The following is an 18141-nucleotide window of genomic DNA, read 5'->3' on the forward strand; positions in this document are numbered from 1 at the left end:
TATATATATATATATATATATATATATATATATATATATATATATATATAATTATTTTTTTACTAACAGGATGACTAAAAAAAAAAAAAACGGGCCCCAGCTCTAATTAGTCCCTGTTTCTTAGTGTTTTGTCCGAATGAAATAAAACTTTGGTCATAACTAGTTTATTATATTCAAAACATCACATCAAAACACTTTTTGGCCTTTTTTTCTCTGTTCTACAGCATATGTTCTAGATGGCCTCCATTTAGCTTTTGTTTTTTTTAGGTCACCCTGTATATATATATATATATATATATATATATATATATATATAATTAGTAAGATTATACTTGTAAAAAAAATAATATATATATTCATAATTAGTAAGATTATACTTGTAAAAACAAGATAGGTTTAAGGCTCCTAAAATTCATACTAGAATTATCTGCAAGAACACATGACATAATAGATAAAGTACTCGGTAAAATTTAATTGTAAGTGACATTCTTCTTAAGGTTGACCATTCAATTGTCAGTGTGGGCAACTCTCAAAATAGTTGGTTGATGGAACGAGATCATGCTACCTCCGTGGATCAAATAAAGGATTCTGTTCAAAATTCTGTGCAGATTCCCGAGTTCAACAGAAAAATTTTCAAGTTCAACAAGATACATCTGAAGAAAATTACATCGACCAAAACGTTGTGGAAATAACTCTTAAGATGAGAATAATAGTCTGAACGAATAATTAATCCTTAATAAAAAAATTCAGAAACATAAAAAAGAATGGTCACTTGCGATGCTAGTTTTTCTCTTCTTCTATACGTGCTCTTAAGCCATCACGTGACTATTATCACATTTTACTTCTGCTCTTGGTGACTTCATGTTTACTAGAGGTCAATCTTTTACATATATATATATATATATATATATATATATTAATTTCTACCTGCTCCAGTCAGGCACAAGGTTGCTGTCTTTGAGTAGTGGTGGATGATTTTGTTCCCAACAGTCATTTTCTCACTGAAAACATGTTGCTAATAGTTTCTCTACTTTATCATTATTTCCATGATAAATGTTCGACTGAGCTAACATCAGAATTTATGAACAGAGTTACTTTTTTAAGAACTTCTCATTTGTGCAATGCTTCCCTAAAAGATACAACATGATAATTTTATATCCAATGTCAATAAATATGTCGTAAACCGTCCCCATAAGGTATCACATTATATTCATTCCATTTAATTATTTTGAATCCTCTCGTGATATTCTCATCATTTAACTAACATATTTCCTTACAGACTACAACATGGTCGTTTTCAAGTCTAATGTCTACAAATATTTGTAGAGATTTTTCTTTTTTTTTCTTTTACTCTTCCATCGTTCAACTGAAAATCTTGTTAACTCTTATTCTCGAATGGCTTTTAGTCTTGATATGGTGATTCATTCATATAATAAAATGACTGCAGAAATTCACCTCTGGATAAAAATATTGTAGGTTTGCAACAAGAGATGCCACATATAAATTCAATACATCTATGCTAATAGCCACTATCTTATGTAGCTTTCGAACATCATTTTAGACACATTCAGTCATGGTAATAAAATATAGTATGTTGCATCCTTTAAGCAATACCATCACAATCGCAACATCTATAAAGGAAGGAATCCATATTTTTCTCTCTAAATATTTGTCACTGGGATGAATTCTACATATTCCACATATTCTCATACATACATAACCGTAATATAATCTTTCCAATTTCCGATTCATAAATAATAAGGGCTTTCTCGCCAAAGTCTATCCATTCTGATTGGCTGAGGTCGGAAAATTCTCATATTCCAGAATCCAGTTTTTCACTTTCTAAACGAACGGTTGCTAAAATTAAAATATGGCATCACTAAGACACGTATTATTTCGTCCGACATCAAGTTCATTTAATGCATAAGTAATTACAGCCGTGTGTGTGTGTGTGTGTGTGGTGTGTGTGTGTGTGTGTGTGTGGTGTGTGTGTGTGATACAAATCAAATAGCTGTCCAACTGCTGTCCTCTATTATTCTACAGAGTCCGTACTGTGTGTAAAGGGGTTATTCTTCCCCCTTCTCTCTCTTTCACTGCATATATTTCTCTTTGCTAATGGTTCTTATTATAATTCGTGCATGCGTGTGTTTGTGTTTGTATGTTCGGTTGAGCATACGTCTGACAATACGATATCATTTCTTCTTCTTCTTCTTCTTCTTCTTCTTCTTCTTCTACTTCTTCTTAACTTTCTATTTTTTAATTATAAATTCATTTGTTTTGTTTTCTTTTTTCTTTCATACACAATAGTGTCGTTTTTTTTAAATATATTTTTATTTTTTTAGTAAGTTACGTTTTTTTTTTGGACGCTAGCCATTAGTCTATTTTTAAATTATATACATAATATCACCGACTATGGCGCTGCGTAATCTGTAACATATGCCCCCCCCCCACACCCACATATGTAGATACTCATGGGAAGGGGAAGGAGTTTTCTAACTAATCTGTACTTTCACCTAACATTTTAATAAACAAATCATGCCATAAAACTGGATTTAATCTGCTTATCATATCTAAATAAAAATATCACGGTCTGTCTTCTGCATAAGTCTCCATAACATATGTAAGTACAGAATAGTTAACAAAGCCTCTCTTTCAAATAATAACGTTTTTATTTCAGCATGATCCGTCCGAACACAATTGATTACAATCTTAAATAAAGCAAATTACAGCATTAAATGTTTGAATAAAATTCATACCAAAACTAATTGACCGATCATTATCGATTTTGGAGCGCAGCTGCTAGGCACAGGGAGCACGTCTAAATATAATCGAATTACTTTTCCTAAGTATCATGAGAAATAGGATGAAGCCCTTCTTAAAAATTTAGGGTAATATTTACCATATTATCTTATTGCTTCAGATAAACACTTTTTCTTGTTTACTTTTATGGCCTCGGGCAACGCCGGGTAGCCTTGCTATTAATAAATAAAATTTAAAAAAAAATGCATAAATTCGGGTACTTTCTGTTTATTTTAATTTCTTCATGATTTAAAAAAATTTCTTCATGCTTTATTTTCAGAGGTACCTCCTAAAGAGAGCACTGTTCCAGAAGAGGAAGAGGAAGAACACGAGCACTTGCCAGGTAAGTAATTGAATCGTCTCTTGTAAGAATATAAAACTTGATCCATGACATAAAACTTGAACCTTTTGATATCTTAAGCTTTTAATTTGTTTAATCTCTTATGATATTCGTAGTTTATTTAATTGTTCATTTTCTTGACTTGTCCTTCTTTTTATTGTTCTCCCCGAGTGTGATGTAAAACTATATTGGTAGTGAGACCCCAATATGGGAGCTCTGAGGTGTGTGGAGTCACTCCTTATTTACCATTACTCCCAGCTCCACTTTGTTCCAGAATGGCAGTAACTGTCATGTTTTAATCTATATGTTAAAGAAAATACCCCGACTCACTCAACTAGCTGTCAAATCCAACCTTTTTTTGTAGAGGTTCCTAAATGCATGGAGGATTTTCTACTTTAATAACTTAACCTTTGGAATTCCCTTCCCGCTCCTTGTTACAACATACAGAAATTTAAATGCAATATAAACAAACATCTTGCTGCCCAACTCCCTAATCAGATTACTCAAATATAAATCTGGCACCTATTACAGTAACCCTGTACACTTCGAGTTTTTATTCCTTAACCTCTTTATCTCATAAAATGGCCATCTTTATGTCATTAACAAAATAATCACAATGATAGACAACAAATATGCATCAACACTCTTAAAAAGTAACCAAATTTCAAAACACAGAAAAAGATGCTGAAATAATATAAAAGTTAACCTTAATCATAAACAGAGCAGAGAAATATATTTGTTGTATGAAAGAATATATTTGTTGCATGAAAGAATATATTTGTTGTATGAAAGAATTATTTGCAATATTTTGTTGTGTTTTTTTTCCTTATGTTCAGATGTACTGATCGTTGGCTTTTTATAGAATGTTTTTTTTTTTTATAATTCCTAGTGCTTTTGTAATGTTTTGAAACTGGCTTTGAACATTTTAAAAAATATTTCTTAAAACGACAACGTCTTATTGATATTCCCGTGCGTTATGTTTTTAGCTTCAGTTTTTTTTATAGAAATAAAAAAAGTTATGTTTTTGAATTTTTGAGATAAAGATCGATAATTTGGATTATTTGGACTCATTTGGCCTTCTTGGGTTTTATTTTAACATTTCGCTTTATGTAACCTCCGATCTTCTTCAGATGTACCTTGTCCCCAAGGACTCGTGGGTAAAGTACTTGGTAAAATTCAATTGTAAATTATACTCTTCTGAAGGTTGAAGGTTCAATTTTCAGTACGGGTAACACTACAATTGTGAATTACTTAGGACTTCTACCCAGCTATATCTTACAGAATGAGAACATGCTACTTCTATGGATTAAATAGAGGGTTCCATTAGAAATACCATGTAAATTCCCCGGTTCAGCAGAAAGATTCCCCGAGTTCAACAAGATATACTTGAAGAAGGTCGAAGGTTACACCAACATAAACGTGAAAATAACGCTCCAGATGAGTCAAAAGAGTCCAAATAATAACAAAGTTCTGAGTATTTCAAATACTGACTGACACTTTGTGCTATTCTAAAATGTCTTTATAAATAAAACCTAATATTTTTGGTCCTTTGATTCGTAAATATTTCTAAATTTTGAGTTTTTTTTATTTTCAGATGAGCTTCATGATAAAATCACTTATTTACCAGGTGAGAAACGTTTTGGAAAAACAAGTCTACAAATTTAGTGTTTTTATTATTAAAACTAGCAGGTTTCATCCGCTCTTTATTGATTCAAAATTTACTTCTTATCACTACTTCAAATCATTAAAACGAAACCAATCGATAAGAGAAAAAAAGACAAAACTCTCTCAGTCTCTTTTTCTTTTTATCTCTATCGATAAAAGACAAAAGCAAGAAAAATAAAAGACTACAAAACCCTCTCTCTCCTTCCGTTTTGTTTTAATGATAATAAAAAAGAGAATATCTATATTAAACGTGAAATTCTTTCATTTCTTTTTTTATTATTAGATAAAAAAAAATCATTTCTTTTTTTATTATTAGATAAAAAAATATGACCCGTTGGGTCACCAATTGAGCATGGGATTAGATTGTTTGAATCAGGAAAAAAGTTTGCAAAATCACTAAAATTTATAAGTATAAAAAGATAACTCTAAAATTGGTTCCTATATATTCGCTATATCTGTCCTATCTTATCTCTCATTTCCTCTCCACCTATGGATTAAATATCATTAATATTACTTATATATATATATTGTTAATGGACTATTTAACCATTTTTTATAGTTAGTTTTATTACATTTTGACTTTTGACTGCGAATAGAAAGAGAGATAGATAGAGAGAGAGAGAGAGAGAGAGTGTGTGAGAGAGAGAGAGAGAGAGAGAGAGAGAGAGAGAGAGAGAGAGAGAGAGAGAGAGAAAGAGAATGTATAAAATAAATAGGGGTGTCAAACAACATACAGCGTGAAAGAATGAAAGTAATAAACAGAAACTTAGTAACAGATGGCTGACTTGATGAATAAATTGCAAATTGAACCTAATTAAAACAATTGAAATGGATTAAAAATAACATAACTCAATCTCAAAACTGAGGAATATTTTAACATGTATTTTGCATGATAAAAACTACATATTAAAAAGCTTAGGGAAACAAACGGTGATTTACTCAGGTTTAGTATAACAACAGATTATTTAAATGAAACAAACATTCTAATTATAATTTTTCAAAAAATGATTGCATTTTTCTGTATTTATTCCCCAATTATTAATAAAAACAATCATTTCTTATGTATATGAGAAAATTAATTGATTTTAAATTTCATCTACAATTCTTTAAAAAACATTCATCTACAATTCTTTTAAAAACATTCTTAATAAATTGTGAGTTCTTTCAATTTATATTTGTAAATACCAAATATATATTTGTAATTAACAAATATATATTTTAAATAGCAAATATGTATTTGTAATTAACAAATATATATTTGTAATTAGCAAATATATATTTGTAAATAACAAATATATATTTGTAAATAACAAATATATATTTCTAATTAACAAATATATATTTGTAATTAACAAATATATATTTGTAAATAACAAATATATATTTCTAATTAACAAATATATATTTCTAATTAACAAATATATATTTGTAATTAACAAATATATATTTGTAAATAACAAATATATATTCTACATATATTCTACATAACAAATATATATTCTACATTTTTCTTATATGTTTTCATGTATAAGTTAAGTTGAAATAGTTAACAGTCAAATATTAAAAAACAAAACAAAAACAAAACAAAATTCCAAAACATTTTACTGCATTAGTTTTATAGTAGATTTTATTGCAAATTCTAAAAAAAAAGAAAAAGAAAAAAATGTGTATTTTACAGTATTGACACCAAAACGAAAAAGTGGTCAACAAACTAATTTATAAAAAATAAATGTTACCAAAGGCAAGATAAGTTACTCTTCTATCTTTATGGATACGTTTTTTTTTTGTGTTTTTACTTATTTTAAAGTGTTTATTTACTACGAAACACAAGTAGTGTGGAGTCTTAAGTAACAACAATTATAAAACATGTATAATATAATACAGTCATCTGGGTGTCTCGGTAATTGCTCAAAAATCAATAATTAAACAAAGTACTGCTAGAAACCTACATTAAATTCTTTGTAAAAAGTTTAAATGTTGCGTTTAATCTCGTTAAATGACTTTGTTATAAATAAAATAAAATGAATTGAGGTTTTTGCTGTTTATAGAAGCAGCACAAATACACACATCATTAGATGATTGTAAATAAACAAAAAACAACAACAAAAAAACTGAAAAAAAAACTAAAAACAAAACAAAAGAAACCCAATTCAAACTTAATAGTACCATTGACTTATTCGTAACATTTTGCCCGAGAAAAGTCAAATAGGATCTTGGAATAGGACTTTATTTTCAATTGAATCAACAATTGACAGAGAGACAGCATAAATAGTTGGATGGTTTTAGAGGACAACATATAGGCAAGCTAAATTAGAAAATTAAATAATCATTAAATAAAACATATATACAATGTTTTCCAATAATATAAAAATGGTTAAAATGTTTATTAATATACAAAGAGACTGGGGTTCACTCCTTGCTTGAGTCACACCAAAAAATATTGCTTGACGCCTCCTTGCTAAACGTTCAGCGTTATAAGGTGAACATCAAGGGTAAATTGAGGAGACATATGTTTAACTTTAACTCACAGCTGGTTTTTAACATGTATTTGTTTCAAATATGATCTTCTTGAACATGTATTTGTTTCAAATATGATCTTCTTGAACATGTATTTGTTTCAAATATAATCTTCTTTAACATGTATTTGTTTCAAATATGATCTTCTTAAACATGTATTTGTTTCAAATATGATCTTCTTGAATATGTATTTGTTTCAAATATGATCTTATTGAATATGTATTTGTTTAAAATATAATCTTCTTGAATATGTATTTGTTTCAAATATGATCTTCTTGAATATGTATTTGTTTCAAATATGATCTTCTTGAATATGTATTTGTTTCAAATATGATCTTCTTGAATATGTATTTGTTTCAAATATGATCTTCTTTAACATGTATTTGTTTCAAATATGATCTTCTTGAATATGTATTTGTTTCAAATATGATCTTCTTGAATATGTATTTGTTCCAAATATGATGTTCTTGAATATGTATTTGTTTCAAATATGATCTTCTTGAATATGTATTTGTTTCAAATATGATCTTCTTTAACATGTATTTATTTCAAATATGATCTTCTTCAATATGTATTTGTTTAAAATATGATCTTCTTTAACATGTATTTGTTTCAAATATGATCTTCTTGAATATGTATTTGTTTCAAATATGATCTTGAATATGTATTTGTTTCAAATATGATACTCTTGAATATGTATTTGTTTCAAATATGATCTTCTTGAATATGTATTTGTTTAAAATATAATCTTCTTGAACATGTATTTGTTTCAAATATGATCTTCTTTAACATGTATTTGTTTCAAATATGATCTTCTTGAATATGTATTTGTTTCAAATATGATCTTCTTGAATATGTATTTGTTTCAAATATGATGTTCTTGAATATGTATTTGTTTCAAATATGATCTTCTTGAATATGTATTTGTTTCAAATATGATCTTCTTTAACATGTATTTGTTTCAAATATGATCTTCTTGAATATGTATTTGTTTCAAATATAATCTACTTGAACATGTATTTGTTTCAAATATGATCTTCTTTAACTTTTATTTGTTTCAAATATGATCTTCTTGAACATGTATTTGTTTCAAATATGATCTTCTTGAACATGTATTTGTTTCAAATATGATCTTCTTGAACATGTATTTGTTTCAAATATGATCTTCTTGAACATGTATTTGTTTCAAATATGATCTTCTTTAATATGTACTTGTTTCAAATATGATCTTCTTTAACATGTTTTTGTTTCAAATATGATCTTCTTAAACATGTATTAGTTTCAAATATGATCTTCTTAAACATGTATTTGTTTCAAATATGATCTTCTTTACCATGTATTTGTTTCAAATATGATCTTCTTGAACATGTATTTGTTTCAAATATGATCTGCTTGAATATGTATTTGTTTCAAATATGATCTTCTTGAATATGTATTTGTTTCAAATATGGTCTTCCTTAATATGTATTTGTTTCAAATATGATCCTCTTGAATATGTATTTGTTTAAAATATGATCTTCTTGAACATATATTTGTTTAAAATATGATCTTCTTTAACATGTATTTGTTTCAAATATGATCTTCTTGAATATGTATTTGTTTCAAATATGGTACTCTATCTTCATGATTGTTTATGCATTCGATGAATGTGGAATTATTTTTGCAGGTTATGTTGGATGTTTGAAGCCTTTCGAAGGATGGAATATAAAGTCAATTACTACCCTTGACGACTTAACAATACCATCCTGCACAAAGAAATGCGAAGAGAAAGGTTACACATATGCTGCTCTTCAAGTAAAGACTTTTCGCAATTTACATTCATGTATTACTATGACCTCTTTCACAATTTATGTTGATTAATTCTTCTTCTTTTTTTATATACACTCATATCACATAGTTATTATAATCATATTTTCGTATTGCTTTTAGGTCAACCAAAAAATTTAAATGAATAAATTAAATCCCTCATTTGCATCCATTTATACCCTTTGTTCAGGAGGAGCAGAAGCTATTCACAAGTAATCTTCATCAAATGATTCTGAGCTTTTATCTCTGGCATCTCCCCATCTTGTCCATTGTTCACTTTTACCTATATTTTTTTATTAGTTCCCCAAAAGATCAAGAAACATTTAGAGTAAGCATATCAAACTGAATCCTTTGAGGGATGTGTGCGTTTATTTGTGCTGTTATGTGGACTGCGTATGATTCAATTAGAAGTCGTTGAATAAAAATTAATGAAAAATATGTTTGTTACTTAAAAACATACAATATGCACATAAATTATTTAATTACATTAACGGATGCAAATTAACAACGTTTCTAGTTCTGGTGTGACGTTAGTGAAGAGTCTTAAGAAATGGAGAATACTTATTAATGATCTTTCAAATCACATCCTTACATCATTCGTAAACATTTATGCTGATGACACTACCATCTATGGTAGCACATCAAAGACTGTAAACGACCAAGTTCTCTCAGATTCTCTTTCCTTTGATCTTGAGCAAGTGGTACAATGGGGAAAGAGGTATCTGGTTACTTTTAATTCATCTCAAACCAAGCTTCTATCTCTAGACCATCTACGCTCTGATGCCAATCTGGCATCGGTTGAAATGAATACCTCTCGTTTTGGGGAGGCTTCATGTTTTGACAAGCTTCTGAGCTTGACCTTTACTCCTGACCTGAAATGGAACGTATATGCCAAAGTCGCTGGAAAAATGGTGGGATCCTTCTACCGCTCCAGTAGATATCTCACCCCTGATGCCATCCTCTACCTTTATAAAAGCTAGGTATGGCCAACGATGGAGTACTGTTGCCACATCTGGGCAAGAGCTGCTAGAAGCAGCTTATCCTGCCTTGACAGAGTTCAAAATAGACTTTGTAGCTTAATAGGGGATGCCCTTTTCTCTTCCCTGCAACCTCTTTCCCACAGAAGAGATGTTGCGAACCTGTCTCTGCTTTATCATTATTTTCATGGCAAGTGCTCAGCTGAGCTTCAATCTATAGTCCCTCCTTGCTAAACTTTCATGAAAGGCACTCGTTTAGCCAAAACGACTATCGATAATTTCCCACACTCTTTATCTGTGCCTAAAACTAAATGTAGATTCCATGAACAAAGCTTCTTCCTTACAACTGCACGCATGTGAAACTCTCTTCCGATTGCCTGCTTTCCAGCTGACTACAATCTGATTGTCTTCAAGTTCAACATAAACAAGTTCTTGATGAACCATCCTCCTAAGTGATCTAATTTACAAAATTCCCACTACTTATGTTTACTATGCTATAATCACATTGACTAATGTATATCCATTAACCCTTATCCTCGAGTGGCCTCGGGGTCTTGATAAATAGTGATTCCTGTGTAAAAATAGAAAAAAAGTGACTATTAGAAAGGATCTAGTATTACATTATATAATATAATGTAATACATTTCAATAAACAATAGAGAAATTTAATTGAAAAGAATCTATCCTCAATTATTATTGGTGTTTACATTTTTTTCTGATAAGCTTTTTAATATTTGATTTATTGATAATGCATTCATAATTAATTTTTGTATAATAAAGAAGCAATGCTAAGTAGCCGCGCTCTTCATATATAAAGTACATTTAGTTGTCTAATCACATTGAAAAAATATAGAAATACAAGTTGGTACAAAAAGATGTATTCATTTTGTTATCACTTTCTATGAAAAATAACTCAATGTAGTTTATTAACAAGATTGAGTAGCACAGTATTACTCCACCGTTTCACTTGAATACCTCCATCACTATTTCCATGAAGAGAAGCCTACCTCTCATTCTACGTCTCACTCTTGGTCTGCACATTCTCCAAACCTATCCCCTTTGGATTATTTGGGAGTGTATACTTAAATGTCATGCTAAAATTTCCAAACTATTGCTGTGCTCAAAGAGTAACATTCAAATAGACATTAAAAGAATTGTTTGATGACATGTTGGGCAGGATCATTGCAAACTTAAGTGACTAAACGCCAAGGAGCTTGAGTTGAGCACATTATAAACTCTTGAGCTCTACACGCAAAATTGTGGTATACGGGAGAAAATTATATCACACAAATTTACATGTTTACATTTTATTCATTTAGATTTGTATTATTTGATTTTACTCTAAGCTTGTACTATTTTTTTTGCAGCATGGGAACGAGTGTTTGTGCAGCGATGATGCATTCATGAAACATATTGATGATGATGCAGTCAAGTCAACAGAGTGTAACAAGATTTGCTTCGGGAATAATCACACAGTGTGTGGTGGTCACATAGACAGATCTATTTATAAAGTGATAGGTACGTAATCGTGATGCACTTGACATTTTCAAAAGTGTAAAAACGTTTTTTTTTTTTTTAGGATTGATAGAAAAAATGTCGATATATCAGTGAAAAAGCACACAAAAACACCGGAATTAAAATTTCTTCTTCTCATGTAATCCATCAATTGATGGTGAAACAGTCATTATGGTTTTTCTTAAAACTTATTATATGTACAATTCGCCAAACTTGCACATAGTCAATGGTAAACCATTAACTGAGGCAGTTATGCTTTTCTGCTGTAAAATATGTATGACTAGCCTAGGTGCCCGGCGTTGCCCAGGTGTTTGGAGGTGTGTGCTGCGCAAAAAAAAAAAAAAAAAAAAAGTGGTAGTAGGCAGGCAGGCTCGAACCCGTGACGCAAAGGCGGAAAAGAAAGTGAAAAAAAAATCTGACATTTTACCCCTACTCCATGATGCGACGGGAAGTTCAGAACATTAAAATTAGGCAAAGTCAATCCAACCGATATGATGACTTGCAAATACAGCTAGCAAAAAATCAACCTCTCCTTGTAGAAAATTACCCAGTTGAGGGTGAAAAAATTAATGCTTTTGGCCAATTCCTCGATATTTGTTGTCCAAGACGTCGGGCATCAAAATGATACCAATCTCGTGAAAATCCGTTGTCCCTGTCGAAAGTTTTAGGCAGATATACATACATAGTGATCGTCACTTCTTGACAGAAGAAGACCATCTTCCTTTGTTTTAGTGTTGATTATTTATTCATTTCCATGTATTTTTTAAAATATTCCTTTGTTTTTTGATATTTCATTTAATACGTCTTATAATTTGTTTTTATATTTTTATATTTTATTTTTGTTTATTTATTTATTTTATTATTTATTTTTCTTCATATATATATATATATATATATATATATATATATATATATATATATATATATATATACACATGTGGAGATGTGATCAAGATGCATTATCTATCTTCTGTTGGAACGAACATGGCTCTTCAGACCAGTTCTACTCTTACGAAGTCTATTGCAGAGATCACACTTTAACTAAGATTGAGGGACGCCAACCAGTACGGTCTCACAGTGGACGCTTCAGACTTCCACTCGATTTGCATACCATAAAGCAAATAGAACATCTGTACTCCGCAGTGTAATCTCTGTCAAAGAAAGGCTGATTTCCATGTGATCACTTGTGGTTGGCTAAACTGGTTCTGGATAAAGTTATTTTACTGCATAAATCACAGACCTGACATAGCTGCCAGATTTTTCTTCTGGATCTCACGCTTCATTTTTGCATGCTCATATTTTTTCTTTTCAAAGCTATCACAGCTATGATAAACCATGGAGCACCATTTTTTATGATCATTGGAAACACTCTCCCAGTTAGATTTTTCAATACCGAGAGCTTTCAGAATATCCTTGATGTTGTCCTTAAAGCGTTTCCTTGGTTTATGTTGTGGACGCTTTCCTTGTAAAATTTCACCATAAAACAGGTGCTTTGGCAAATCTTTCGTCGTCCATCGTTATCAAATGTCCAGCCAACCTAATCTGGTTGCGTAAAATCAACCCTTCGATACATAGTATGTCAGCTCGCATGAAGACATCCGTATCAGATGTAAAAGAGTTCAACCTGATGCCCAGAATGTGTCTCAGAAATTTCTGGTGCACTCTCTCCATGACGTTTATGTGTCTATTGTAAGTTGTCCAGGCTTTAGAAGCGTAAAGCAGAGATGGTAAAATACAAGATTGGTAGATACTGATCTTTGTACAAATGGTTATATTTTTGTCAGACTATACTCGCTTCTCTAAGCTACCAAAAGCCTTAATGGCACACTGTATCTTGTAGTTGACCTCAGCATCCAGCGTTTCATTTCTGGCAAGTGTGCTACCCAAATGCACGAATGTATCGGAAAGCCTCTGGTTGTTGACAAAAAAATATTTGGTTCCACACACAAACTTCCGGGTGAAGGTGTGAACATGACCTTTGTCTTCTAAAGGCTGATAGTAAGCCCAAAAGACGCACATGCCCCTGAAAAGAGATCCATGATACCATGCATATCTTTCACACTATTAGCCACAAGATCGGCGTCATCTGCAGTTCAAGAACCAGGTGCTGAAAGACACCTGTAAAAGCATGAAAACGACGAATTGCAAAATCCTGCTGGAAGCAATATTAATTATAATTTGGTTATGTTATTTTTACTAATATGTCAGCATTTGTTATTTTTACTAATATGTCAGCATTTGTCAAGGCCAAAAGCCACTAGAAAGATTTATGAAATGGATAGATTGTTAGTTATATGATGAAGAATCTTATGAGAGGATTGTTGATAGTAATGAATTGAATGAAGTTTGTTATTAATCAAATATTATTAAACTATCCTCATTTTATAAGTATTTGACCATCAATCAGTCAGCATGACCTTGTTTTGGTGCAACTCTGGCTTTGGGAAGTGTCGTGCAGCTTTGTCGGCGTCTAATCGCTGAGCATCACCGGTTGGCATAAAGAACTCACTTTTCATCACAAGTTATAACCCGATCGAGAAAGGGTCGTTTTTTATTATGTAACGAAAGGGAAGATGACACCTCATAATGGCGTTTCTTTTTATTGTCATTCAATTCGTGAGGTTCCCATTTATCAAGTTTTTTGTCTTTCCAATTTCTCTCAAGTGGTTGGAAATCGTCGTATACATTGCGTCTAATTTAGAAACAAGTTCTTGAACAGTTGTGCATGGATTGACTTGGACTAAGCCTCTTAATTGATCGTTCTCAACATCCAGCGGCCGATCACTACGCTCATCATCTTCAAAACTCTCTTTTAAACAACCACTGAATTGAAATAAGAAATTGTGTCAATTTGCTTTTTTTTCATCTTGCATTCAACGTTTTGAAAAGAAGTCACAATTGTTTTAAAACGATTGTAATTTAAATGATTAGATAAAGCGAAAAACGCCCTTTAAAATCATATGTAAAGTAAAATTTTTTTAACGAATACTTATTTGAAAATATATCATTTGAAATCAAAATTAAAAATTCTGTAAGAGCTTTCTTCTCCTATATATTTTTACACAGGTTATGCTTGTACACACACACACACACACACACACACACACACACACACACACACACATAATATATATATATATATATATATATATATATATATACATATATATATATATATATATATATCCGTATGTATGTGTGTGTGTGTGTGTTTACCTATATGTACGTGTCTGTCTATATATACACACACATATATATGCTTTTCTTTACACAGGTTTCGTTGGATGTTATGTAAATGAGAATAACGCTACCTTACCAGTATATATTCAAGAATCGGATTCTATGACTGTCGCTCTCTGCAGAACAGAATGTCGCAAGAAAGGATATAAATATGCTGGATTACAAGTAAGTATTTCATTGTTGTTCCTTGGAATCCTTTTAAAGGTTTCTAGTTTTGCAAATAATCACCAATTTCAAAAACAAACATTATTTATTCAGTGAGCTCACACGTCGCTCATTTTTTAAGCTTTTTCATCTTAATAATTTGGTTCAGATGATTCGACACTGTTGAAATACTGACACCAACTGCCGTAGACATGTCTCTGACACTTTTACTTGGGTTTTATTCAAAGATTTGCTTTCAAACGTTTATTGTCAAAAGTGCATATCTATCCCCTAGCTTATTTATTTTCAAGTCTTTCATTATTATTAAAGACTTTCTGAATCCGCATTCACATGTTTTGGCCATTTGCTGACTTGATGCACTTATGATGTTCGCAGCTATTCGAGAATCATCATGACCAAGTTTGAACTCGTGTATTAAAAGTCTACACAATTATTGTTTTTACATATTCATGTAATATTTTGTATAAAATTTGCAAAAATAAGTTAAAAGTAACTTTTTAAAAGTAAGTTGAACGTCAGCCAGTATTTTCTGAACAACCTAGTATCTATTAAAAATCCAGCTCATCTCTTTCACCCATTTTTTACACAAATATTGTACGGAGTTGATATATCATGATAAGTAATGGAGATGTATATAACGGATATGTCGATAGGTGGGTATTTAGATAAATATTATGGTGTGACATTTATCTAACCTATTTCATGAATAAATGGATATTTCCAGACATTATGAATAGAGTTATAATTAAGTATTGTGGAAGTTTATTGGTGGCAGCCACAGCCCCAGTATCGGACGCAAACTTTCTGTAACATACTATTTCTGTACTTCTGTAAATATACTCTTGTAAATATAGTACCGTATTGTCTTAATTTATATTTATATTAATATTTATTCATGGAGTTTAGTTTGTTTTTGTTTTACGGCATAGCAACCCTTTTGGGGTTATTTAATGTCAAATTCAATAATTTTGGATAAAGGTTCATTAAATTCAAATATTTATTCATGGAGTTTAGTTTGTTTGTTTTATAAAGGAACATTGTTGGTTTTGTTTTTGATCTTCAAGGCCACAAACGTAGATAAAGTTGATTGCCAGTTATGTAGATAGATTGAAATACTCACATCAAGTATTTTAAACATTTCTTTGACACTTTGGCGTGGGTTTTGTTCAAGCATTGCTTTTAAACATTCACGGTGAAGATTATGTTGTCGTCCTTTCTCTTTCTTAAGGCTCTCATTACCATTTCCGAATTTCTGAAATCAACTCCGTACGATGTGTTCACTAGTGAACACTTCTATCTTGAGCTGTGTTGATATTGGCAGCTGTTAGGGAATCATGATTACCATGCAAGAAAAGTATATGCATTCTTTCTTTGTTCATTTTCGTTATTAAAAGGTTCACATACTTCAAAATGTAACTAATGGTCGTAGAGACATAAGAAAAATGTTGTATATTTAGAAGGTTCGTCCTTTATACACATTAATTACTAAGCATGTAACATATTACATAAAACGCTGCAAAGATAGAAACATAAATACACTTTTTCAATGTGAATGGGGAAATCAGCAAGCTACAACCTGCTACAAAGTTTGATTTGGTTACTTTATTTTAAAGCATATCAACCCTTTTCGGCTTATTTAATCCAGTCATTTTGGGATATGTTTTTATCCTCCAAGTTCTTCATATCTTCAAATATTTATTCATGGAATTTAGTTTGTTTTTGTTTTACGGCATAGCAACCCTTTTGGGGTTATTTAATGTCAAATTGAGTAATTTTGGAAAACGGTTTTATGTTTTAAATTCAAATATTTATTATGGAATTTGGTTGGTTTGTTTTATAGAGGAAAATTGTTGGTTTTATTTTTGAATTTGCAGAACATGAATGAGTATTTTAAAAGGAAAGGAAAAAGCAATAGCATCAATGTTTGGTGCATTTTAGATTAAGAAGCCAACATCTTCAGACAACCTGATCTCTTAGCACCAGAGCTGGTAGAAAAGAGGAGTTATTAGATCTAAATTCTATTTGTGTAGTGATAGGACTGAAATGTGCCATTTTGTCCAAGTAAAATGACATAAATTTGCAGAACCAATTTTCAAATCAATTCTAATGCAGAGTCATTTTCTAATAACTAACTATAAATAAACTCACCGAGTTAAGAAAGCATTTTCGTTTCAGTAGTTAAATAGAGGTGCTAGGAAGTTTAATTGTAATAACTACATTATTAAACAGTTGTTTGTCCTGACCTGATTGTTTAAGCAGAATAAAAATAAAACATATTTATAATAGTTATAATTTGTTTGTTATGACTTTTTATGTTTGACTGTTCGCAATCACACCTTTAAAAAGAAACCAAGAAAACCATTCAACTCTATCGTCGTACAAACTTTTAAATCATCTATACCTGCTGCTGATTATAAATAAAATATACGTATACGAGTGGTTTTATTAATTTATTTAATATGTGTTATACTTTCTAGTTTTAATTGATAGGAAGAAAACTGATATATATTTCTTTCTACAAGATAAAACGTATTATTTTTTGTAATTAAAAGAACAAAGCAATTTATTGTTACGATATTTTTCAATTTAAAGATTTTACAAATATATATCAAATTACCTTTTCATTTTAATTAAAATAAATAAATAAAGCAGTTTTTTTTTTAATTCAGCACTTCATTTTGATTGCTGTTAGTACAACATCAGTGCCTAATGGTGTTTCTTCAGTGTATATGTTCAATCTATATAAATAAAACAATAGACATATATGTGTGTGTAAATATTTAAAGATAAACTCTTAAATATTTAACAAATAAGCGTTTACTGGTCACACTACACTGAACTTAACAGGACATAGAAAGCATACACCAAAAATGGTTTATAACGAGTAAAATCTTCGACACTTCACATTGAAATATCATACAAGAAGATTCAATTTCTGTGAATACACTATTTATAATAATAACAACAAAAACAAAAAAAACGTATTCATCGTCGACACCTAATCTGATGAAAATACGCCAAAATACTCAAATTGTGGTTCATTAATATTTACGATAAAAAAATCGCCATGAGACCGAAATAAACAAATGAAAGGTTTACATGAAAGCAATCATTCAA

General features: G+C 30.5%; 1 protein-coding gene across 18 annotated transcripts in view; it reads left to right on the top strand.

The window, feature by feature from the left end:
- LOC145277807 (uncharacterized) overlaps positions 1-18141 on the top strand; it is a 262143-nt gene that overhangs the window by 210118 nt on the left and 33884 nt on the right. For all 18 annotated transcript variants that reach the window (XM_080129669.1, XM_080129671.1, XM_080129670.1 and 15 more), the window contains 5 exons: positions 3080-3142; positions 4734-4766; positions 8988-9115; positions 11472-11622; positions 14894-15024. In XM_080129669.1, coding sequence (XP_079985795.1) covers positions 3080-3142; positions 4734-4766; positions 8988-9115; positions 11472-11622; positions 14894-15024 — 506 coding nt within the window. The remainder of the gene's footprint in view (positions 1-3079; positions 3143-4733; positions 4767-8987; positions 9116-11471; positions 11623-14893; positions 15025-18141) is intronic.

The sequence above is a fragment of the Euprymna scolopes genome, chromosome 6 (assembly GCF_053919585.1).
Source record: "Euprymna scolopes isolate OS-2025 chromosome 6, ASM5391958v1, whole genome shotgun sequence".
NCBI lineage: Eukaryota > Metazoa > Mollusca > Cephalopoda > Sepiida > Sepiolidae > Euprymna > Euprymna scolopes.